The sequence below is a fragment of the Sander vitreus genome, chromosome 23, assembly GCF_031162955.1.
Source record: "Sander vitreus isolate 19-12246 chromosome 23, sanVit1, whole genome shotgun sequence".
Lineage (NCBI taxonomy): Eukaryota > Metazoa > Chordata > Actinopteri > Perciformes > Percidae > Sander > Sander vitreus.
In genome coordinates, this window is record NC_135877.1 from 8,056,715 (window position 1) to 8,079,132 (window position 22,418).

Here is a 22,418-nt window from a genome sequence, read left to right on the forward strand (position 1 = left end):
TAACTGCGACGCAAAGCATCTTTTTAGACTTCAATCTATTTTTGACTTGTGCATAACTATATTGATTATAACTCTGCAACGTTGCCAGGTAAACAGTTGAAATGCAGCGTTCATTTTACTTAGTAACTGGCCCGGAATGTGCACTAGCATGTATTTGATTGACCGAGTACCTTGCAGGATGAATTGGCATTGAGTTGTGGCAAACGTTGAGCCAGATTCAACTTTTTTGCAGATGATGCTGCATTTTGTGGCCTCTGCGTTGGCACCCCCGCTAAGCCGACGCAGCTGTCCCCCATTCAAATGAATAAGGGGGAGGGGGGGGCTATGTTTTTTCATGTTATACTATTGTCCTTTTGAACATTGTCTAAGGCAGAGTCCATGGTGGAGTCCACTCTTGCGCACTGGGGATTTGCAATAATAGACAAATCCTCAAATATGACGCACTTGATATGGTTGAGCTTATTGATTATGCTGTCCAATATATGACGAGTCTTGCAAAACTAGCTTTAATCTTGTGTACTGAGTTGTTGCTAAAAGATTTTCCACTAGAAGACATCAAGTGAGAACTGATTGAGCCCTGCACCTGAAAGCTGAACCCGTCTGCAAACTATTGCAAATTGTTTTTGAAATTCAATTCTCATGAGATATATGAAAAACTATTAGAATATTATAAAATGAAATAGATTTCAGCATTTACATGGTTTATTTCTCATCTCAAATGATTCAAAAAGTAATTTAAATTATTACATTTCTGAGACATTTGTGTCCAGGACTGAAAACAAAGCTCAAGTGGTAGACTTGAACTGATTTCTGCCTTTAATAGGCATGTTTTGTTACCAGCAGAAAAAACTCAGAAATCCAAAATAACTACTTGGCTTTTCCATAAAGTTATTGGTAGGAACTGCTTAAAACTTAAGGATTGCTGTTCTTTAATGTGAGATGTTCTCAACGTTCATCATAGAGAGAGTGAAAAGTGTTGTTTTGGGAATCTGTGGTTTGCAATTTGTGTGACCAAAATGATTCAGCCTCTGGTTCCAGTTTGATCAATGAGCTAGCTGCCTAACCACCTGTTCTCAGGGCTGTTTGATTGGCTCAATCACTGATCCTGGTTCAGTCAGTGTGTCTGCGTCTAATCCCACCTGTTCTCCGGGATGTTATCCTTCTGACAACCCCGGCGCACACACCCATCCACCCAACAGACCTCACCCACTCTCCCTACCCTCCTCTACTACTCACTCCTGGAGTGAAAGGAGTCTTTTGTGTCGCTGCTGCCACTTTTTCCTCTATGAAGACTTGAAAATAGAATGTGTGTGTGTGAGAGAGAGAGAGAGAGAGAGAGAGAGAGAGAGAGAGAGCGCTAATCCCACTAGTGTGGTCACAACAGTGAGTGGAGGATGTTGAGTAGAAGAGAAGAAGAGGAGGAAAGGGGAGAAAGGAAGTGAGGTCTTTGGCCCCCTGAAGAGCTGCAGGTGTTGCGGGGAAATTAGACTGCAACAGGTGTGTATGTGTGTGGAGTTGATGATATATGGTCACACATGCACACACTTGCGCACACAATTTGCAACGCTGACACAGCGGTTAATCAGCCTCCTACATTACAAGACTGAAGTGAAATACACACACACACACACACACACACACACACACACACACACACACTGCGTAACCCTCATCCGTCTCCCCCCTAGTTCTTTATTGCTGTTTTCATTCCCCTTATCTTAGTCACACTGCATATTAAATACCATTCAGTATAACATTCCCATCCTCTCCCTTCCTCTCACCGTCCCTGTCCATAGTTCCCCTCCCTTTTCACCCCTATCCGTCTGCCCAGCGGTTTGCATGTCTGTCAAGTTTATCTGCACGTGTCTGTGTGAGTGGTCAAAGCTTAGCCCCCTCTGTCTTCACCAACACTTTAATCAAACTGACAGACAGCCCGGGCATACCTGAGGAAAACATGCAGCCAGCAGCTTGTGGATGTGGAAGGAGATGAGAGGGTATTTCGCTGAGTGCTTCCAGATACGAGCGAGTGTACTCACACACACACACACACACACACACACACACACACACACACACACATTTATGAGTGCCAGCAGATAGAAGCTCTGCAGTGTTGAGTGTAAGCTGACAGAGGTTGTAGAGTAGAGTCACAGCTCTGTCAATTCTTGTGTAAAGCTGCAATTAAAGTGACAGCAAGGTGTTCCTAGGCGTGATTATACTTGTGCAACAACCTAAACTTTTAGCTTTGTTATTCCTCAATAAATCAGATTGCTAGAATTGTACCCCTTTGATGTTAAACCGGTCATGAAATAAAATACAGCAGGAGTCTGGTCCTATAGATTTATTTCTGAGAACCCGTAAATCTCTTTTTCTCTGGTCTGTACCTGTTAACCTGCCGCCGCGGGCATTCCTGTGGTTACTCATCTACCCTTGGTTAGCCTTTGTTTGCATTTGAAATCACCACTGCATTATATGGATAAAGCTAAACAAGCTAAATAATTAAAAATCATACACTGTGATGGGAATATGTAAAACAGTGTTATAATGACTGCTATTATACTTCACAGTTTTCTTTCTTACTCCTGGGCAGTTTTCCTCCAGATTTCTTTGCTCCAGTTGCAAATTCAGGTATAGCTTTGACTTGGAACTGCAATTGTTACAATACACTTTATTAGCTTTTGTGCAAAAAATTGGATAAGAAGATTGATACCACTCTCATATCTGTCAACTAGATATGAAGCTAGAGCCAGTTAGCTTAGCTGAGCGTAAAGAGAGGAAGCAGGTGGAGACAGCTAGCCTGGGTCTGTCCAAAAGTTAACACAACTAGTTGTAATCCCGTTGTTATTGCATCACTTTTTGTACCGATTAAACAAACAAAATATAACATGTTAATTAGTGAGCCACTAATTCCAGTAATTATTATTATTATTTAATATTATTATGCTAAGCTAACCGGCTGCTAGCTGTAGCTTCATATTTAACAGACAGACATTAGTGTGGTGTATGGTGTCAATCTTCTCATCTAACTCTCAGCAAGAATGAGAAGAAACAAATCACCCAAAATGTCAAACTACTGCTTTAAGAAAACATGAATGCTAGATGAACTGTTGTCTTTTGATCGTTTGAGCATTGATGATGCTCATAGTTAGGCAGTTGTGGAGGCTTTGCTGCTGAGTAAATAACACCCGCCCTGTGTATTTAACCTGTACCTAAGGAAGCAGAACAAAATTATGATGATGTTTCATTACATCACGACACAACTGTAACCAGCGTGACATGTAAGTAGGTTTGACAGCGGCATCTGCCACAGCAGAAAGCAGCCAGGGTGCCACTTTAGGCTGTGTGGCTGCCATGTTTTTCTTTGCTATCTTTCTTGATTTTTTTAAGGGAAGGATGATGAGAAAAATAGATCACTTCTAATCGGGTTCAAACTAACAATTGTTATTCTATTTTGTGTAATATGGTAAAAGCAAAGAGAGAGAGAGTGGGAGTTAAACTGAATCAATTCTGTGGCTGTCTAATAGTTTGTGGATATGAAAGTTTGGATTGTAGTTACCCATAGTCCAGTCTCTGAAACATTTCCTGCTCTCACTAATCTCTCTTTTTCTGTTCGTCTTTTATTTATGTCGATCTGGCTTTACGTCGTTTTGATTGCCGGTGCTTTGATTAAGTTAACTTCAGTGCGATTTTTGCTGGGCGATTTCCCTCTTCTTCCAGCATACAGGATGTCTGTCAGCGTGTCTGAAAGCTGCTGATATGTGATCTGATGTTGGCGCTTATTGCCATGAGAGAGAAAAAGAGAGAAAGGGAGATGAGACTTGACATCTTGTTGGCCTCTGAACAGAACCGTTGGAATTACTATTGAGGGCAATGCTTCCCCTTGAGGAAAAAGTTGAATGTTTTAATGGAGCATGGGCACACAAAGAGAAAGAGAGGATAAACAGAAAGACGAGGAAGAAAGTTTTTTTATTGAACTCAGCTCCGAGCTAAGTTATTGTTTTGGGCAGAGTTTCCTATCCCTGTGATGTTTTATTGGAAACAAAAAAGAAAAGAGCAGGAGAAATGCTGCCAAATTGTACTGTTCAAAGAGTGTGTGTGTGTGTGTGTGTGTGTGTGTGTGTGTGTGTGTGTGTGTGTGTGTGTGTGTGTGTGTGTGTGTGTGTGTGTGTGTGTGTGTGTGTGTTTGATCACCTCTAAAGTCAAGCTTGGTGTTTGTTTGCCCTTCCTGATAGGCTGGGGGTGTTCAGGTGTGTCCAATAAGGCGGAGCTGACAGTTGAGTTTCTGCCCAGCGATTGGCTGGAAGCCTCTCAGGTTACAGGCTTTGTATTGATTCAAATATTTGAAACCTTTTCTTCAGAAGTGAGTGAGGAAAAGAGAGAGACAGGGGGAGAAAGTTGTCCCCTGCTCTTGGGTATTTAAAAGTACCCGACAGCAGTATTCATTGGCTGCTCTGCTGTAAAATTTAACTGTGCAGTAAAAAAGTCTTGCAAGGTGAAAAAATGGCAGGGAATCTTTTTTTACAATGCCTTTTCGTACAGGCTTCCTGCCTTTATAATGGCAGGCCTCACTTGAACTTGTAACATTTTAAGCTCTCAATTACCATTCTCTTTAGTCATGATAAATGTCAGCAGGATGGAAATGACATTGAGACAGCTGAGAAAGCACTGAAGGAAGGCATAGTTCCAGGTTAGGTATTTTCTGATGTTTTCTGTATAGCAGAAAAAAGCAGCAATTAACAAAACAAGAAAAGACTGTAAATCTAGATGAATGAAATGAAAGCAGCGGCCTATTATCGGAGATGAATGCGTAGCCTGGATTTAACCTTTCAATGGGCTTTTAGGAGGGCAGGAATTGTGTGTGAAAGGGGTGAAGTGTGTCTCTCTGGTGGGCCTGTCACCTCGCTTAAACCTGTCACAGCTACAAATGTCTTGTCTTGTTTTCTGCTGTTTTACTGACCGTCCCTCTCACTAACTGACTAAACAACCTTGTTGGCTTTTTCACATTGGGGCAAGGGGGGTGACCACCAGAGTTGTCTCCGTATCTGCAAGCCAACATGAATACATTACAAAAATAAATGCCCAATCTCGAATACAAATTGTGATCGTTTCAGAGATATGGATGATTGTATCTTCAATAATGTTATTTTTTAAGATGAGGACCACAGACATGTAATGTTTGACAATAGTGTCAGTATGTCAACCAATAGCCTTATTTTAGAAGGAACCAGGAAGAACTATGAATTTGAAAATGAATGAATGAATTGTACTGTGTGTGTGTGTGTGTGTGTGTGTGTGTGTGTGTGTGTGTGTGTGTGTGTGTGTGTCTGTGTCTGTGTTTGTGTGTGTGTCGCTCCTAAACAGTGACAGCTGGACAGAATGTGTGTCAACAATTTAGGTTGGTTACGACAAGCACAAACCACAGACAGACACCTGTGTGTGTGTGTGTGTGTGTGTGTGTGTGTGTGTGTGTGTGTGTGTGTTAGACAGAACTATGTTGTAAGGGGAGCACACTAACAGTTAGACAAATGTATTAGCTTTGTGTGTGCGCGTGAGTGTGTGTGGTCATTTGTTCTCATACGCAAACACAAGTGTGTCATGTTTGCGGCTTGCTTCACGGGCCATTAGCAGCCCTTACCACCTACAATGCAGGACTCTAAATGTGTGGCCTGGTGATACATCTCCTTTTTGTTTTTGTCAATAATTAAAAACCACCTACACCTCACTAAATACCAACTACAAAATAACTGATTCCAATCAATGTGTTTGAGACATCATAATCATTAGATTCATATTTATAAGGCTGTAAAAGTGCGATAACCAAACCATAATGTGCTGTGAACACATTGCTGATCTTCACAAGGGCTATCCAGTGAGTGTTTGGACACTTGTAAATATGCCAGATAATCGAGATAAGGGGATGTGTACAGTTGATAAACAATTCACCCATGATACTTCAAAAGTGTTGAGATTACACAGCAGCTTTAATGCTTGTTTATACTCACAGCGTCATCTATTAAAACACTCTCAGTAGTAGTAATTCCTGTTAAACCTGTGTGTCTGTTTGTGCATGTCTGCCGGTGGGTGCCTATATGTGTGTCTGATGGCATGCTTACATACATAGAATTGTTTTTTTCCATGGCGTCTATCCGTGACACACCCTTTCCACGGTTCAGCCCATCCTCTGCATCTGTGTGTGTGTGTGTGTGTGTGTGTGTGTGTGTGTGTGTGTGTGAGATCCCATGCTTGCAGCTGGTGGGCTCTATAAATAGTGTGGGGTTGGGATGCCCCAAAAGAGAAAGCAAACAAACAGCTATCTTGTAAAAAGGTAGAAACGACTAAAATACTGTATACTGTAAATTCTTGGCATTGGTCAGAAAGTAGTTTTGAGTACGAGATATTGCTTTTATCTAGCACTATGTCAAATTGACACACTCCTTAGGTTATACAGTAATTGGTGCCGCATGATTGCATAGCCAATGCAATCTCAATCGGAATTTCTCAGCAACAATCCTGTCTTTTTCTGCCCCATAAATTCTGCTTCACGTCTTTCAATGACCCTGTGATCTTTTCCGCCGTGGTCGGTCATTTTTGGATCGAGCGCAGGTTGGGCTCCCGCAACGCTCTGTGATGTCATTGCTCTCCTTGCTTCCCCCCCTCCACCATTCTCTGCCAATAAGGCTGTCCCTACAGTACAAAGTCCTTCCCACTCTGGGAAGCTAATAATTCTTGGAGCACTGACTGTATCGCAGTGCTAATCTGCTATAGTTTACTTAGTCACGAAATAGCTTGGCTTATGTGTAGAATAGGTGATGAAGTCCTGTGTCAGTCATCGTGTAAAAGCCTTACGCTGAGCATTGCTGTCAGTGTGTAGTTTATTGTTTGTGTAGGAAACAAGATTAAATAAACGTGAATGAAAGGGTGAGTGTGTGTGGTAACAGATTACGTCAGTACCTACTTGGTTACAGACTCATTTGATTTGACTTTGTACACCTGGTGTAATTTTTTGACTTGGCGTGAAGTGTGTGTGTGTCTTTATTTAAGAAAAACCCAGAGACTCAACAAAAGAACAGCGATGAGCTGTAAAAGTAGTATTCACCCCCCCCCCAAATTCTGATTGCATCCACAGAATCGTGTCAGCATGCATTTTCTTTGCCACATTATAGGAGTCCATGCAGGATGTGTGTATTCGAGTGCGTGTAAACTGTCAGGTGATGGATCTCTGGCGGCAAGTGGGATAACAGTGTTTTCCCCGACCTACAGGGAGAGACAGATGCAGAGCGCTGCAGAGAAAAAAACACACACTAGCACAACAGATCCTCAGCACCGTGTTGAATGAGCACCTCCATTGCAGCACCAGCAGCCCAATACACCACAGCTGCTGCCTAATGTCACTGTCCTGCAGAGTGACTCGTTAATATGTCTGCATTTGTATGTGTGCTTTTTGTGACTCTGTTGCCACCCATGCACCCTGATTTATGTCCACTACAGACATGGACCTGTAGTAAATTGGCTGCACTGAACTACTTGACCCTCATGTTACTTCCCATTGTGAGTTATTCGTTCTAGTGCAGTTGGAGTTGACCTCCAGTCTTGTTAGCAGTTAGCTTGAGACTAGCCTGATGAGCCGGCCTGTCCACACTCTGCTCTGATCGACTGTGCGCCTGTGTAAGGAGAGTTCAGGGTCCTGAGAAATGACCTCATCTATACGTCTTAGAGTGACAGGGCACCTGTGGCCGAACCTCAACATAACTCTTTCACCCCTAAACCCACACACACTTGAAAACACATTTGACACACTCATGTGCTCGGTATGGCACAGCAAAGCTGTGCAATCCGACCCATCCCCCTGTCCCGTTTCAACAGTATTATCCCCCCTGCGAATTTCATCTGGCCTCACCACCTGTTGTCAGCTGTATTTCACCCAGCCTATAGCCTTCTGTTTCCTTCCATAGGCACCAGAGCTTACAGTTGTGCCAGAAGTAGGTATGAGACCAGACGTAACCCTCCCCAGGGGCAGAAATCCTATACTGATCCAATTACTCCCGGCTGGGGCTTGAATCAGACCAAATCTACTCCGACTGGCAGCTACTTAATTCAATCTAGCGGCAAAAGTGTTACAAAGTAGTACACAAGTCAAGCTGTTAAGCTGCAGCGTAGAGAGGGCAGAAGAGATAGGATTGGGTCCAACCAGTACAGGGTTGAAGTTGTACATAGCAAATATTTACAGCATAGATTAAGGTTCAAGCACCATTTAGCAGTTCTTTCCTGCTTCTCCTGAGATGTTTTATTTCTGCAAGAAAAAGTATATTTTTGCTTCTGCATGGGGATGCTAACGTTCTGCTTGGGGCAGCTTTAGCCTCAATTCGTATTTTTTTTATCATTACGCAGCACTGAATTAGCTCAATATCATGTATATTTATATTTAAGAAACTTTTGCAGGTTTGCTCAATTTCCTCCAAGTCAGCTGGAAACATTAAAAAGTCATCCAGTGCCAGAGTTTTTAACCAACTCATGGAGCTAATGCTACAGCTACTGAAATCTCCCAGCAACAAAACTAAAGACCTTATTGTTGAAAACAATTACCACAAAATATTTGAGTGGTAAATCTGCCGTTGTATTTTTATTTTTATTTTATTTTAATGTAAGCAAATGCAATATAGATATGTCTTTCAGAAACATTATTTAGACCACTGTGAGACACTTGAGAAACTGCCCACTGAAGAATAAACAAGCTAATGATAGATATGAGTTGACATGAACATGAGTGGATGAGACAGAGACAGTTGTCCAGAGACACAAAGAGGGAGCAGTTCGGCAGTAAATTAAGGGGCAGTGACATCTCTACATGTCTCAGTGTAACATGATATTTGTCAGGAAATAGGTCAGAGAATTATACACAGGCAATTACAGGAAGTAAATAATTTCTCCTGTACTAGTAGCGGTAATGCAGGTCTACAATTAGTAGCTTTTTGCTTTTATTTTGAAATAAACTTTGATTCTAAAAGACATTTCGCAACTACTTCACTTCACTACAGTACAGTTTGCGACCTTTGGCTTGTTGATATGCACTGTATCACAGAAAGCACTCACCTCGCTGAAACCTTTTGTATCAGACTAGTTAACTGCTGCCAATGTATAGGAGTTCTTGATATTAAACTTATTTAATCTGTTTTCTATCAATTTGTTGCTATGTTAACCTTTATTGCCACTGAGAGCTGCCATTTTGCGAGTGTGCAAACGTTAAAATATCTGCTCTCTCTTTCAGATGGTATCCATCGGGTCGTGGCCCTCTGCACGCTGCGTGTCACCGTCATCACGGATGACATGTTGACCAACAGCATCACGGTGCGTCTTGAGAACATGTCCCAGGAGCGCTTCCTCTCTCCCCTGCTCAGCCTCTTCCTGGAGGGCGTGGCGGCTGTGCTCTCCACCAAACGGGAGGCAGTGTTCGTGTTCAACATCCAAAACGACACCGACGTGCAGGGCTCCATCCTCAACGTAACCTTTTCGGCGCTGCAGCCCGGAGGCGTCCCGGGGAAAGGGACGTTCTTCCCTTCTGAGGACCTGCAGGAGCAGATCTACCTCAACAGGACTCTGCTCAGGCTGATCTCCTCTCAGGAGGTAACACACATATGTATACAGACACATCAAAATAAAAATTCAATTCTCTTCATAAACTGAACTAGCACTTTTTAAAGAGATTTCTTTTTTTCTCTCCAGGTGTTGCCATTTGACGACAACATCTGCCTGCGGGAGCCCTGTGAGAACTACATGAAGTGTGTGTCGGTGCTGAAGTTTGACAGCTCCCCACCCTTCATCGCCTCCGACACGGTTCTGTTTCGGCCCATCCACCCCATCAACGGGCTGCGCTGCCGCTGTCCGCTGGGTTTCACCGGCGACTACTGCGAGACCGAGATCGACCTCTGCTACTCGGGACCCTGCATGAACAACGGGAGATGCCGCAGCAGAGAGGGAGGGTACACCTGCGAGTGCCTGGAAGACTTCACGGGTAAGTTGTCTACATGGAAAAAAGATGTTGTTAATTTGTTACAAAAGACCTACACTTTCCAGATAATCTTCCATCAAATCTACATATGATGTTTGTGTCAACTTTTAGAACCTTTTGACACAGATAGCCTACTGGCATTTTGTGTAGCTTGCATGTCATTGGAGAGATGTGGGAATACTATCAAAGTAAAAGAAATGATTGCATTATTTTAAAAGTTTTTTGATTATTAGGGGAAAAGAAAGATCTTAACTAAACTATATGGTGCTTAATACAAATCACACATATGTGATAATATTGCCTGTGTGTATTAAAGCCACCAGAGAAGAAAACTTCTGTCAATGTGCGAGGGCTCATATTCTTTCTTTGCCAAACTGCACTGGCAGGTTGTAAAAGCTCTCAACACCTATTGTTGTAGCTTGAGGTCGACCCCAGTGTAGGAAGGGAAAATATGCTTTGTAGTTCAGTAGGTATAGCCACCTGCACACACACACACACACACACACACACACACACACACACACACACAGTAGATTTATTGCTGTATAGAGGTGTACGGAATGCTGACTACGCTGGTCAAACCAGATCTCAGATATCACTTAAACCACATTACCTTTAATAACATGTTTGTTTTAAAATTTAGAATTGTCTTAATATTGGGACATGTAAGCACTGTGTGAAGTCATTACAGTACAAAAGGGTAGATCTTCCTTTCTACATGGAAATGTTAAATTTGTCCCCCTATAATCCGCATTGTTTCTGTGCTACTTCAAAGTATTACCCATGCCTATTGTTTCAAAGTGTCCCTCTATCATTGTTTTGAGATAAAAAAAAATACATAGAGAAACAGGTTTTTGGTATCAGTCAAGATACAAAAATGGAGACACAGTGTCAAGAATCAAATCAGAAAGGAAGAAGCAGCCCACTAGCCAGCAAGCATGGATGTAAACAATGCGAGTATGAAAATATTCAAACTGATCAAAAACTGATTTAGAGAAGAAAGGATAAATAACCCTGAACTCTACTCTGCACAGAATTCACATGGTAGATGAGCCTCGGCAGCTTTCATCATTCCCATTGAAATCACTTTCCGAAATATTTCCCCAATGTCACTGATAATGCTCCCATACTTCCCCCCTGTACATCTGATAGCTGACAGACTGTCTCTGCTTCTCTGTCTCTCTCTAATAGAGACCTCTAACAGCCGTCATCCTTTCTCTCTTCTGTCCCTCCCAACACTCTACCTTCTCTTCCTCTATCTTATCTGATGTAATTACCTGATCATACCTGCCTTTGTCACTCACTGGCCCTCTCTCGCCTTCTCCTCTCGCTCCCCATCTCCATCTTCTCCACTCACCCATCACATTTTTCTTACCTACATCCCCTCTTTGAAGGTCACAGTTCAACTCAAGATAGTTAGGGCCCATCAGGGGCCATTATGGGGCTGATGACAAGGGGGCCCGATCTGTCCTCCTTGGGTTTCCTACAATACGGGGAAACAGATCCTTATAATTCCCCCTCGGAATAAAGGATTATGCTGAGGAGAGAAGGGCCATTAGCTGGTTCCAGGCTGCGGTGTTGGGGGTTTGTGTGTGTCCTGGGTGGAGAGATCTTGTCTGGAAAGAAAGTGACACACAGCACTGCATGGGACACAGAAGCACCCATTACAAATAATATTTCCAGTCAGAAAGAGTACTGCTGGTGTATTAGTGGAGGAATTTATATGAGCAGAGCCAGGAAACTGAACTAGGGCCACATGGTCATTTAGGAGGAATTTCCCATGGTAAGACCCACTACAGCAATCAACTGAATTAGATCATGTAATATTATAAATGTGATATCAACATGCAGCCTTCGAGTTATTTAGTGAAGGACAGACTTATGGCAACTCCCAGTGCCAATAACAGCTATAACACACAACCTCGTAGAGCCATTCCTCCACCCTAGCCTCCTTATTAGCTTGTTGTTGTTTCCTGGAGGATTTGACCATATCAAGACCAACTCCCAATAGGAAGCCAGGCAAAACCACATAAAGATGGGTTCAGTGTGGTCCAGGTTAATCAATAGAGAACAGGCTTATGGCTGCAGGCGTTATGCGCCTCAACTGATGCCACTGGACAGCCATTGGATGGACCTGTCTGCGTCCTCCTTCTCATGCATGATACAAAATAAACCTTACTTTTGGTGAAAAAAACCACAGGGTACCTTCAAAGTCAAGTTATAGTATCGGCCCCTCAGGAAAAAAGGGCTTATTCCTAGCCAAACTGTTTTGTACAGTCTTTCAACAGTCATGTTGGGAGAAATCCCTTCTAAAACGGAGACAAAATGTCTCCACTGACATTAGGGTATGCAATGTGTTCAAAGCTGGGCGGCATGCATGCATATTAATGCACTGAAGATTGATCACACAGACCTATATAGTTAATGCCTATGGTACCTTAGTTACTGAACATGGCTATTTAAAGTAGTTGAAGAAGTGGTTGAGGGAAAAATTCCAACATGCAATCTGAAAGAATTTTTAGGAATATTCATTAAAGAGTGAATGTTTTCTGTAACTTCATAAAACCCATGCTAGAGTGACGCTAAGAGGGATTTAACTGGCTAAAGTATCAGCATGAGTTCAGCCATGGATTTGACTTCATGGAGGAATGTCTGATCCCTGTCTTCGACTAAGTCTTGTCACTCCCTTTCCATGCTCCATCACTCCTCTTTATCTCCCATCCTCTCTCTTCTCTCCAAATATGGCCAAATGACGTTGTGGCTCAGAACTGCGCTTACTGGAAAAAGGCCTATAAACAGGTCTTTGTTGTTGCTAATGTTAAGATGGAGATGTTAAAAGAGGCCTTAACAACACAACGTTAACTCTGTTGTATAAGTGTGCTCGACTTATCAAAGGCATCTTGTTAAAACAACTGGATTCCAAACAGATGATGCATCTGTATTTCAGTCAACGGTGGACACCACGCTTCACAAAGAAGATAAAATGATGTTAATAAAATGATGAGATGATGTCATGACAGGTCATTTATCATTCACATTGCACTGCAAAGGCAATACACAACTCATATCTACAGACAACACAGTGTTGTCTTAAGTATACATACAACGCTATTTACCTGTTCAAACCAGGGCAGCAGTGAAGGTGTCAACCCTAGTTAAAAAAAATATATATATAACAGATGCAACACAGCTTAGAACTTATGTTAAACTGAATTCCCCTTTCTTCTCATAGGTGAGCACTGTGAGCTGAATGCATCATCAGGCCGGTGTGTACCCGGCGTGTGTAAAAACGGCGGCAAGTGTGTCAACCGGCTTGCAGGTGGTTTCATGTGCCAGTGTTCACCAGGGGAGTTCGAGAAGCCGTACTGTGAGATGACCACCCGCAGCTTCCCCGGACAGTCCTTCATCACCTTTAGAGGCCTGCGGCAAAGGTTCCACTTCACCGTCTCCTTCACGTGAGTACTTGCTTTCCTTCCGCTGTTCCTTCTAACTTTTTGTTTTCTTTTAATTTACCAATTAACACAAAGTGTCATCCAATCCTTCCAAATAACTAGCTATGTATGGCTGAAAAGGATGAAATGGATGAAAGGTAACTGACCATTTGCTAAACCTCATCCCCCTTACTGTTGATTTATCTGTCAAGCATTTAGTTCTCGCACAGCAAATATTTATTAACTGTGGCAGATTTAACTTGAAATTGTTAGGATTTTTTTCTGGTCCTTGATTGTTATCACTTTTACCTCAAGTTTCTTCTCAAGTTAGCTAGAGACGGATAAAGTTAGCATAGTCATTTAGCTAGCGTTAGCTACAGTCACAGTCTGTTGCTGGCAGATTTCTTTTGTTTACTCTAACGCTAGCTAAATAAATAAAGCTATCTTTAGCTGTCTCCAGCTAACTTTTAAACGATCTTACGATTTTAGCTTGTGTTAAAAACGAGAATCTTGTATACAGGGCTCTTGAATGTGCATTTGATGGCTACATACATGATATAATGCTAAAAGACTGGTAGGTATCAGGTAATAGGTATCATGCTAACGATTGAAACCTAGGTTAGCATTGTTGGCCTTAAGACTAACAAAGGAGGCATTAACGTTATACTTAAACTCTTTAAATCCAGAGTATCACTCTTAAAAGTTGGAATAGCCACAACATTCAAGTAATATATTATTTTTTGAAGAGTATTCTGAAGATTGTTGGATTTCTAAAATCGGGGCTTTCTGGATTATATTTGTTTTCTTTGCTGCACCACACACCTTTTCACAGCACAGCAACAGCAGTATATGATACTTGTAGCAGTGTGTGTAGTAAACAGTGAGTTGGAGTGTGAGGAGCTGAACAAATGAACACAGTTAAGTTCGGTGAGCTAAAGTGTGTCAACTGGGGTGTGTCGAGACATGTACACACTTTTCCATTGTGTCCCTCTCAATATGCACTTGCACACACAAATAGGAGTAAAAAAAAAGAAGACACACACACTCCATCTGAATGTACAGTGTTAGTGTTATGAGGTGTGCTTGTGAAACTGCTGAAGGAAAATAACCCTGGCTCAGCAAGTTTGTGACACAGTAAATGTTATGTAGAGAAATTTTTTATCACGTTTCGTTAACAGTATAAGGTAAGATGAGTTTGATAATGCGAGTTTGTCGACACGGTGATGGTGAGAAAGGTTTGCGATGCGGTGAAAACAGGAAAGGCTTTGTGATGAGTTCCCCTTATCAGTGTTTTGCCTACTTCCTGCCCTGCCGGACTCCCTGGCATCTGCCGGCTGACTCCTCTGCCCTCACCTTAAACTACGAACATACACACACAAACAGCCACACATGCAAAGTTTGCACCCTCGTAGAGCACACTCATAGGAGTAGGTATTTACCAGGTCTTTCTCCCTCTCTCACACGTGGACACACTCATGCATCATCTAAGGCAGGGGAACTGTTTCCTCTCTGCGGCCCACTGGCTTTACACATCCTGCCTTTCCTTTCCAAGTGTCTTTTCCTCAAGAGCTCCTTGGCCCTTTCATCATAAAGCTATCTGCAAGGCCTTCAACCGTTCAGTCCCGGTCTGTTTGAGTTGCATTGGTGCTTAGAAATGTGACAGGAAACATGAGCTAGAGCAGAGAAACACAGTTGGAGTCCACTCAACCTTTTGTGTGTGACAAATCTGAATATCCATCGTTTTTATTTCTCATTTTGTACGTTTAGATTGAATAAATGAATCATTTATACAGCAAAAGCAATGCTATTTTGTAGCTTTCAAATACTGTATTTCCATTTTGGGGTTGAAAAAGAATCTAAAATCCCATCTGTCTCTGCAGGTTTGCTACCAGAGAGAGAAATGCTCTGCTTCTGTACAACGGCAGATTCAATGAAAAACACGACTTCATCGCTCTGGAGATAATTGACGAGCAGATTCAGCTCACCTTCTCTGGAGGTTAGCCCACATATTGTGTGTGTGTGTGTGTGTGTGTGTGTGTGTGTGTGTGTATGTATGTGTTTAACCACTTAACCCTTGTAATGTGTTAGAAAACTGCACAACATTTTTTGTGTTAGCGGGTCAAATTTGACCCGTGATTTTTCATATACAAAGCAGCCCACGATGGTCAACATTCTCTGCCGGGTCATATTTGACCCGTAACACCACATATGTTACTTTTTTTTTTTTTTAGAGACATTTACAATTTACTAACATTTTCAAACCAACTTTTGTTGTGTTAGAATAGCCATGTCTGAGGATATCATGAAGCCTTGTTCCAATAAAAAAAAAAAGTAAATGGTAATTTTTACACAACTTGAAAATGGGTCAAAATTGACCCTAACACAATATAAGGGTTAAAGTAATTGTTGGTAATATCAGTTACATTGTAAGTAGATTAACACAGGTGTAAGTGCACTTAATATTAAGTGACTTTTAAAAGAGCCAGCTAAATAACTCTTATCAACATGTGTTTTCTTTTGAGGGTGTGTGTTTTTGTGTATGTGTATGTTAGTGCATGAATGTATCCTTTTATACCAGAATTTGAACGTGTTCATTTGTGTGTGTATGTGTGTTTTTGTATGTGTAGGGAAGAGAGATGGGTGTGTTTTACTGTTTTGAAAGCAGATGCTTCCTTAGAGTGGGAGCTGCCAGACTGATTAATGATGGCACACATACTTAGTGGCCAAAGAACAGCTACTTAAAATACACACACACACACACACACACACACACACACACACACACACACACACACACACACACACACACACACACACTAAAGCCCACACTCTTTTCTCGCAAACAATGCAAGTTTTTAAAACGTGCATGCATACGTACAAATGTGCAAATACTCAGATATTTTACTTAAGTAAAAGAGGTAATACAACCGTGTAGAAATACTCTATTACAGGTGAAAGTCATGCATTCAAAATTTTACGTAAAAGTACAGTAAAATTACAAAAGTGCTAGCCTCAAAAAGTACTCATTATGCAAGCTGGCTTACTTCAGAACAATGTATATTATAATATTCAATTATAATTATTTATGTTTCACTTCAATGTTGCAGATTATAAAGGAGGGTGTAATTTCCATTACTTTATACACTGCTAGTTTGGGCATTTACCCCTTATCTTATCATAAGCTATAATAACACATATTACATTTGTTGATTATATTTTGTATTAGTAATTTCAATCTGCAAAGTAACTAGTAACCTAAATTATTCGATAAATGCAGCGGAGTAAAAAGTAAAGTATTTGCTTCTGAATTGTTATAAAGTAGTAGTAGTAGTATAAAGTAGCAGAAAATGGAAATACTCACACAATTGTACTTAAGTGAGTACTTTCCACCACTGTTTAAACTGGTAACAGTTGGATTGCAGATCAAACGCATTCTTTTTTGCTGGAGACTGTTGTTTTCAGAGTCGGTCTACTTTCCCATGGTACCATACAGGGAGGGATCCAGTTCAATATGATTATGTTGGGTGAAGCCTGTTTGGGAGCTGAGCCAAGTCCTTGTGCCCCACTTCAAATCTGAAACATGACTAAATGTTGAATGCATGACTCATCAAATTAAATACTCAGAACTGTGACTCATGGTTAACGAGGGAAATGGAAGGAAAGCCTTTGATTTGTTTGCATTTTTTCTCAATCAATGTTTTTCTGTTTTTATGCGGTATACTGTAGTAAACACATGGGCGAAGTAGGACATACAATCACTTACACATACTTCGTCCTCTTTCTGTTTCTCAAGTTCACAGCCAGAAAACAGAGCCATCACTTATTAACCCTCACAATCACACAAAGACACACACATTACTTGTCAGTGTTGCCATACCGTTTACTGATTTCCAGAGCAGTAGATTCCTGCCCAGGCTGCTCCTGCCCTTGACAAACAAAGAGTAAACCCTCAGTAAATCTGGTGCCATTGTGCTGTACAATCTTCTCACTAGAGTGATTGATAATGGAGACTAATACTGGCTTTCCGAGTTGATTTATGATCACGGTGTTTGTGTGTGTATGTCAAGTAAGGCCACAGTTTGCCTTTAAAGCGCCCATTTTATGCTCATTTTCAGGTTCATAATTGTATTTAGAGGCTATATCAGAATAGGTTTACATGGTTTAATTTTCAAAAAACACCCTTGAGTGATGAGCTCTCTGTTTTAGCTACAGAGTTATACATCACACTTCTATCCCATCTTTGTTGGGAGTCGCACATGCGCAGTACCTAGGTAAGGACTACTAGCTAGAAGCTAGAGCTGCTAGCGGTTAGCCACCTCGTTCTCAATGGCTGCTACAACACTATAGAACTACTTACTTGTCCCTCGTCTGCAGGTATTCCACGCAAAGTTGGAAGTGTGCCCTCGTTTAGAAGAAGTCTCCCGGCTAATCCTGCCTTGTACTGACCGAAGTTGGAGAAACAGCTAGCTGATGTGGTATTACATAAAGTGGTTAGCACACACCAAATGTTTCGGCCGATGACGTAGACGGCCCTGCCGATTTTGACCAGCTCACCCGGAGACTGAAGGCAGGATACATTCAGAAACCGTATCTCACTCAAAACAGCAAGTTTGTATGTGTGTGGAAGCACCAGAGACACAAAATAACACCCCAAATCCCAGAAAAAGTGATGTTTTCATAATATGGGCACTTTAAAGGTAATTTATCAATAACCTGTGGAATTTGAGTGAAGAAGAAATTTCTGTGAGCATTCAGCAGCAGCTGTTCTTAACCATTTAAATTACATTATATCCATAATTCACTTTTGCTGTTTTTCTCTCTTTCCGTTCCCTTTCCCTTGTCCTCTTCTTCACCTTTTTTATTTTCTGTCCTATCTTTTCTCCATATTCCCTCACTCAATTGCTCTCCCCGACCCTACACCCCTCGTCACTGTCACTGTTTTTGTCCGACCTCCCACCCGCCACTCTCTTCCTTTGTCCTCTCTTCTTCCACCGTCATCCAGGTGAGACAAAGACCACAGTGTCTCCCTACATCCCAGGCGGGGTCAGCGACGGCCAGTGGCACTCTGTCCAGCTCCATTACTACAACAAGGTAAGGAGCTTAATCACCCAACCGACCGCTGCTCCAGAAAATAAGTCTTTTGTCGTGAGATGGACATAAAGCATGAGATGCTGACCCTTCAGAGCTTGCTTTGGAGAGTGTGTAATATGGAAATATCAAGTTGAATATTGCATTGTTTCCTTAAAATGCACAGTCCAATGAGATCATAATCAGCCAGTGTTGAGAGTTGATAGGTTCAGGAGTTGTATCGTGGGAGTAAAGTGTATGAAATGTGGCTTGCTTTGAGGCTACCGAGGCAGCTAATCTTGGCTGCTGATTTGGGAGATTATGTTAACAGTGCAGGTTTGACTAATGACATTAACTGGGACACGGGCTCTCCCCTCTGCCTTAGCCTTCAACACTGAATTATAGTATAGCTCTTCTAAAAGGAGCGCAGGGGGCTGGCTTTGACTTTAAGGGTCAGAAGTTCATCAACTGTATTTTTGAGCTTGTGTGTGTTTTTGAGTCAAGGGTAGATTGTCTTCATCTGTAACCTATGGATTCTTTTCATAATGGTACAATCTCAATTGAATCTTAATCGCTGACAAAAGAATTTCTTTCTTTTACCGCAAGACATCTTAGTGTTACAACACCTTCCCACGATGGTCTTCTTGCTTCTTTATAAAGTCCAATCTCAGACAAGAGACAGTGATTTTCTTTTCACCACCTAGCTCATGTATCCACTTCAGTTGTAATTTTATATTAGAAGGGTTTACATTGCAGTCAATTTCTGGTGTTAATTTCCTACAAACTTCCTAAGCCTGTGGGCATTGTTCTTATAACACTAAACCAGACAGGAAATAAGATAACTCTGGCCTTCTGAGCATGTAGACCTCTATAGTTTGTGTCCGGTTTTTAACCTGTATAATTCTTCGTAACTTAAAAACACAGGTTCGTCAGCTGCATGTGGCATTTTCTCTCAAATTCAATAATAAATCCAGTCAGTGGTCTAATAGAAATGGTAATGTTATGTATGAAAACTGAGCGAGTTAAAGAATGGCATTGCTAATATGACGATTATCTTCATTCTCACTTGGCTAAAGATTAATTTGACCTATTTAAAGTTGAAACGGCGATTCATTTGCCGTCTTCCAGAAGTAAAGCCAATCACTTCTAGCCTTGTGGGCATATTACACACCATATGCTAGCCTCCTTTTTTTTTCTTCTTTTTTTTTATGGGCATTTCCGCCTTAATGATAGGACAGCTCAGACACGAAAGAGGAGCGAGAGGGGGACGACACGCAGGAAAACCATCACAGGTCGGATTCGAACCCCGGACCTTCTGCATCGAGGAATAAACCTCCGTATATGTGTACCTGCTCTACCAACTTAGCTAAACGGCTACAGTCCTTTTTTTAATTCACCCCCCTTCCCCCATCTCTTTGCGGCTATTTCTTCCGCTGAAAGCTGTAGCATCAGTGGCGTGACCCAAGACTTTCAGCATTGTATTTCAGCAGCACCTTGGCCTAACGCTAGCATACAATGCACACCATCTCACATTTCACAGGTTGTTCGCTTTTTTTTCTTGTGACCAGCTATAGAGCCCATAGCATCTTTGGTAGCCTTGACATGGACCCTTTTATCAAAGGTGATGAATCAGGCTACCACACTATACCATGTTAGCTGCAGGGTCACATCTGTATCTATTGTTTAAGGCTGCATGTCTGCGTGTTCAACAGCACTGCCTTTATGATGCTAGAGACAAAAGCTTGGACCGTGTAGTGCTTTGTTAACATTGCTGCAAGGCTCCCAACTACAGGTATTATTTGCACATGCATTTGTCTGTTGGCACTGAAGACATCTTTGTTTTGTTTAATGGCTTGTCTAGTATTTTTAGGGATGTCTCCATGGAAACGAGAGATTCATTTCCACGTCCGAACAGATTTCCTGTTTTTTGTCAAGTTCTGTGCAGTTTACTTTTCTGATTTATTTAGCTCTACTGATCCTCTTTGCTTCTGCAACATGCACATGCAAGTAGTACACACACATGTATTGCACCAGTATTATGAGTGTATCCGAGTGTTATTAGCGTGTAAAGCAGGGGATGTGTGCGTTCCACCAATGTCAGTCTTAATACAGACCAGTGATTTGTAAAGCAGGTGACACATTCCATCAAATTAGCCCAAGGCCGACTGTAGTGCCGACACAGGGTCAGCTTTTCTTCATGTGATGAATGATCAGAAGTCGGATCGACTGGTGGTAATTTAATCCCACATCAGTTGCTGGAGGGTTTAGTGGAAATGTATATGGCAGAAAGCAGTATGTAATGTTATGTTCTCACAATAGATCTGATGTGTTGACATGTGAATGTATGGATGTGAAAGAAGGCACACATACTGTATGTCTGTGGCGCATGCAAGAACACTCACACACACATTTGTAGGTAGCATTGCTTGCATAGCACAGATATAGACTAGAAAGAAGATCAGGGCCCAATTCTCAAACTGAAATCCAGATTAATGTCTTGCAAACACACATAAATAATGTTCCATATCCGTCCACATCTTCTGGGAGCCTTTCAGGGGCTTTAGCTACCATATATGGTTTGATTTTTAGTCAAGATGGCTACTGGTGATGATATATTGTTTGGAGAACAGAAGCCAGTTGCTCCAGTTAAATTCAAACGTAGCCTAGTTATACTATGTGTTTAAAACAGGTTCTTACGTAGAGATTAGATACTTAATATAATATTTACACCCAGTAACTGCCAGGTGTAACTGTTGCGCAGCTAACTGTGCTTACTGGTGAAGCTAATATTAGCGTGCTAATAGAAGTTAAGACCCAATTAAATTGAAGGTTGATCACTTGAAGAAAATTCAGTTTAAAAACGATGAAAAGTAGTACGATTTTAAATTGTATTTCAGAAAAATAACACAATATACCTCAAATAACAACACCTTATTTCACTATGGGCGCCTGGTTAGCTCACCTGGTAGAGCAGGCGCCCATATACAGAGGTTTACTCCTCGACGCAGGTTTGACTCCGACCTGCGGCCCTTTGCTGCATGTCATTCTCTCTCTCTCTCTCTCTCTCTCTCCCTTTTCAAGTCTAAGCTGCCCTATAGAAATAAAGGCCTAAAAAATGCCCAAAAATATAATCTTTAAAACATTATTTCACTAACGTTAGCCCAATTAAACTTGGCCTACTTTTAATATAATTAAAATAGATTTATGTATCTGTAAATTAAAACCAGTTGCACTACACAAACTAGTTCTTACATAAAGGGTCGTTGTTGTTGTTGTTGTTACTAGATATACTCAGTAAATATTTGCCAGGTGTAAATGCTGCATAGCTAACTGACAATCTAACGTTGCGACCAGTTTAGGCCGAAGAGTAAACAAGGGGATATGGAATATGGTCGACACATCTGACCTGACACTTCATGTACACTAGTAAGATTTTACTCTGCATTGCACAAAAATGACACAATGTAAATTACAAGACATTATGCCTGCGACGTTAGCGTAAATTACCAAATAGTTACGTTAGCATAATCTGAAATTGACTTTAAAACTTTCTGTTTCCTGCAGTTATTATACAGCTTGTGATGCTTGACTATCGTTTTACAGTTCTTTTCGATTGAACAGCGCTACCAATGTTCACAAGCCAACCAATTTAGACATTACTTAGGCTTTTACTACCTAAGACATTTTTTTGCAACCTGAATCACTTGTTTGAAACTACTGGTGCAACCGAATCCTGGGTTGTTCGTCCCACATGAGGCCCCAGTTGTTTTTAACGATCCCAACGGCCCGCTCACACAATACACACACGCACACACAGACGGGGATTTATTGGGTCAGATGAAGAGGCGGTTGAAGTTGTGCAGGGTTGTATGGGTGCCCCCTTTTAAAGCCGCTGCTGCTGTCTTCAGAAGAAC

At 41.5% G+C, this 22,418-nt stretch overlaps 1 protein-coding gene across 1 annotated transcript in view; it reads left to right on the top strand.

Annotated features, from left to right (window-relative positions):
- celsr1a (cadherin EGF LAG seven-pass G-type receptor 1a) overlaps positions 1-22,418 on the top strand; it is a 94,495-nt gene that overhangs the window by 28,522 nt on the left and 43,555 nt on the right. The window contains 5 exon segments of the mRNA XM_078281448.1: positions 9,266-9,621; positions 9,721-10,009; positions 13,239-13,461; positions 15,318-15,433; positions 18,440-18,528. Of these exon segments, the coding sequence (XP_078137574.1) occupies positions 9,266-9,621; positions 9,721-10,009; positions 13,239-13,461; positions 15,318-15,433; positions 18,440-18,528 (1,073 nt within the window).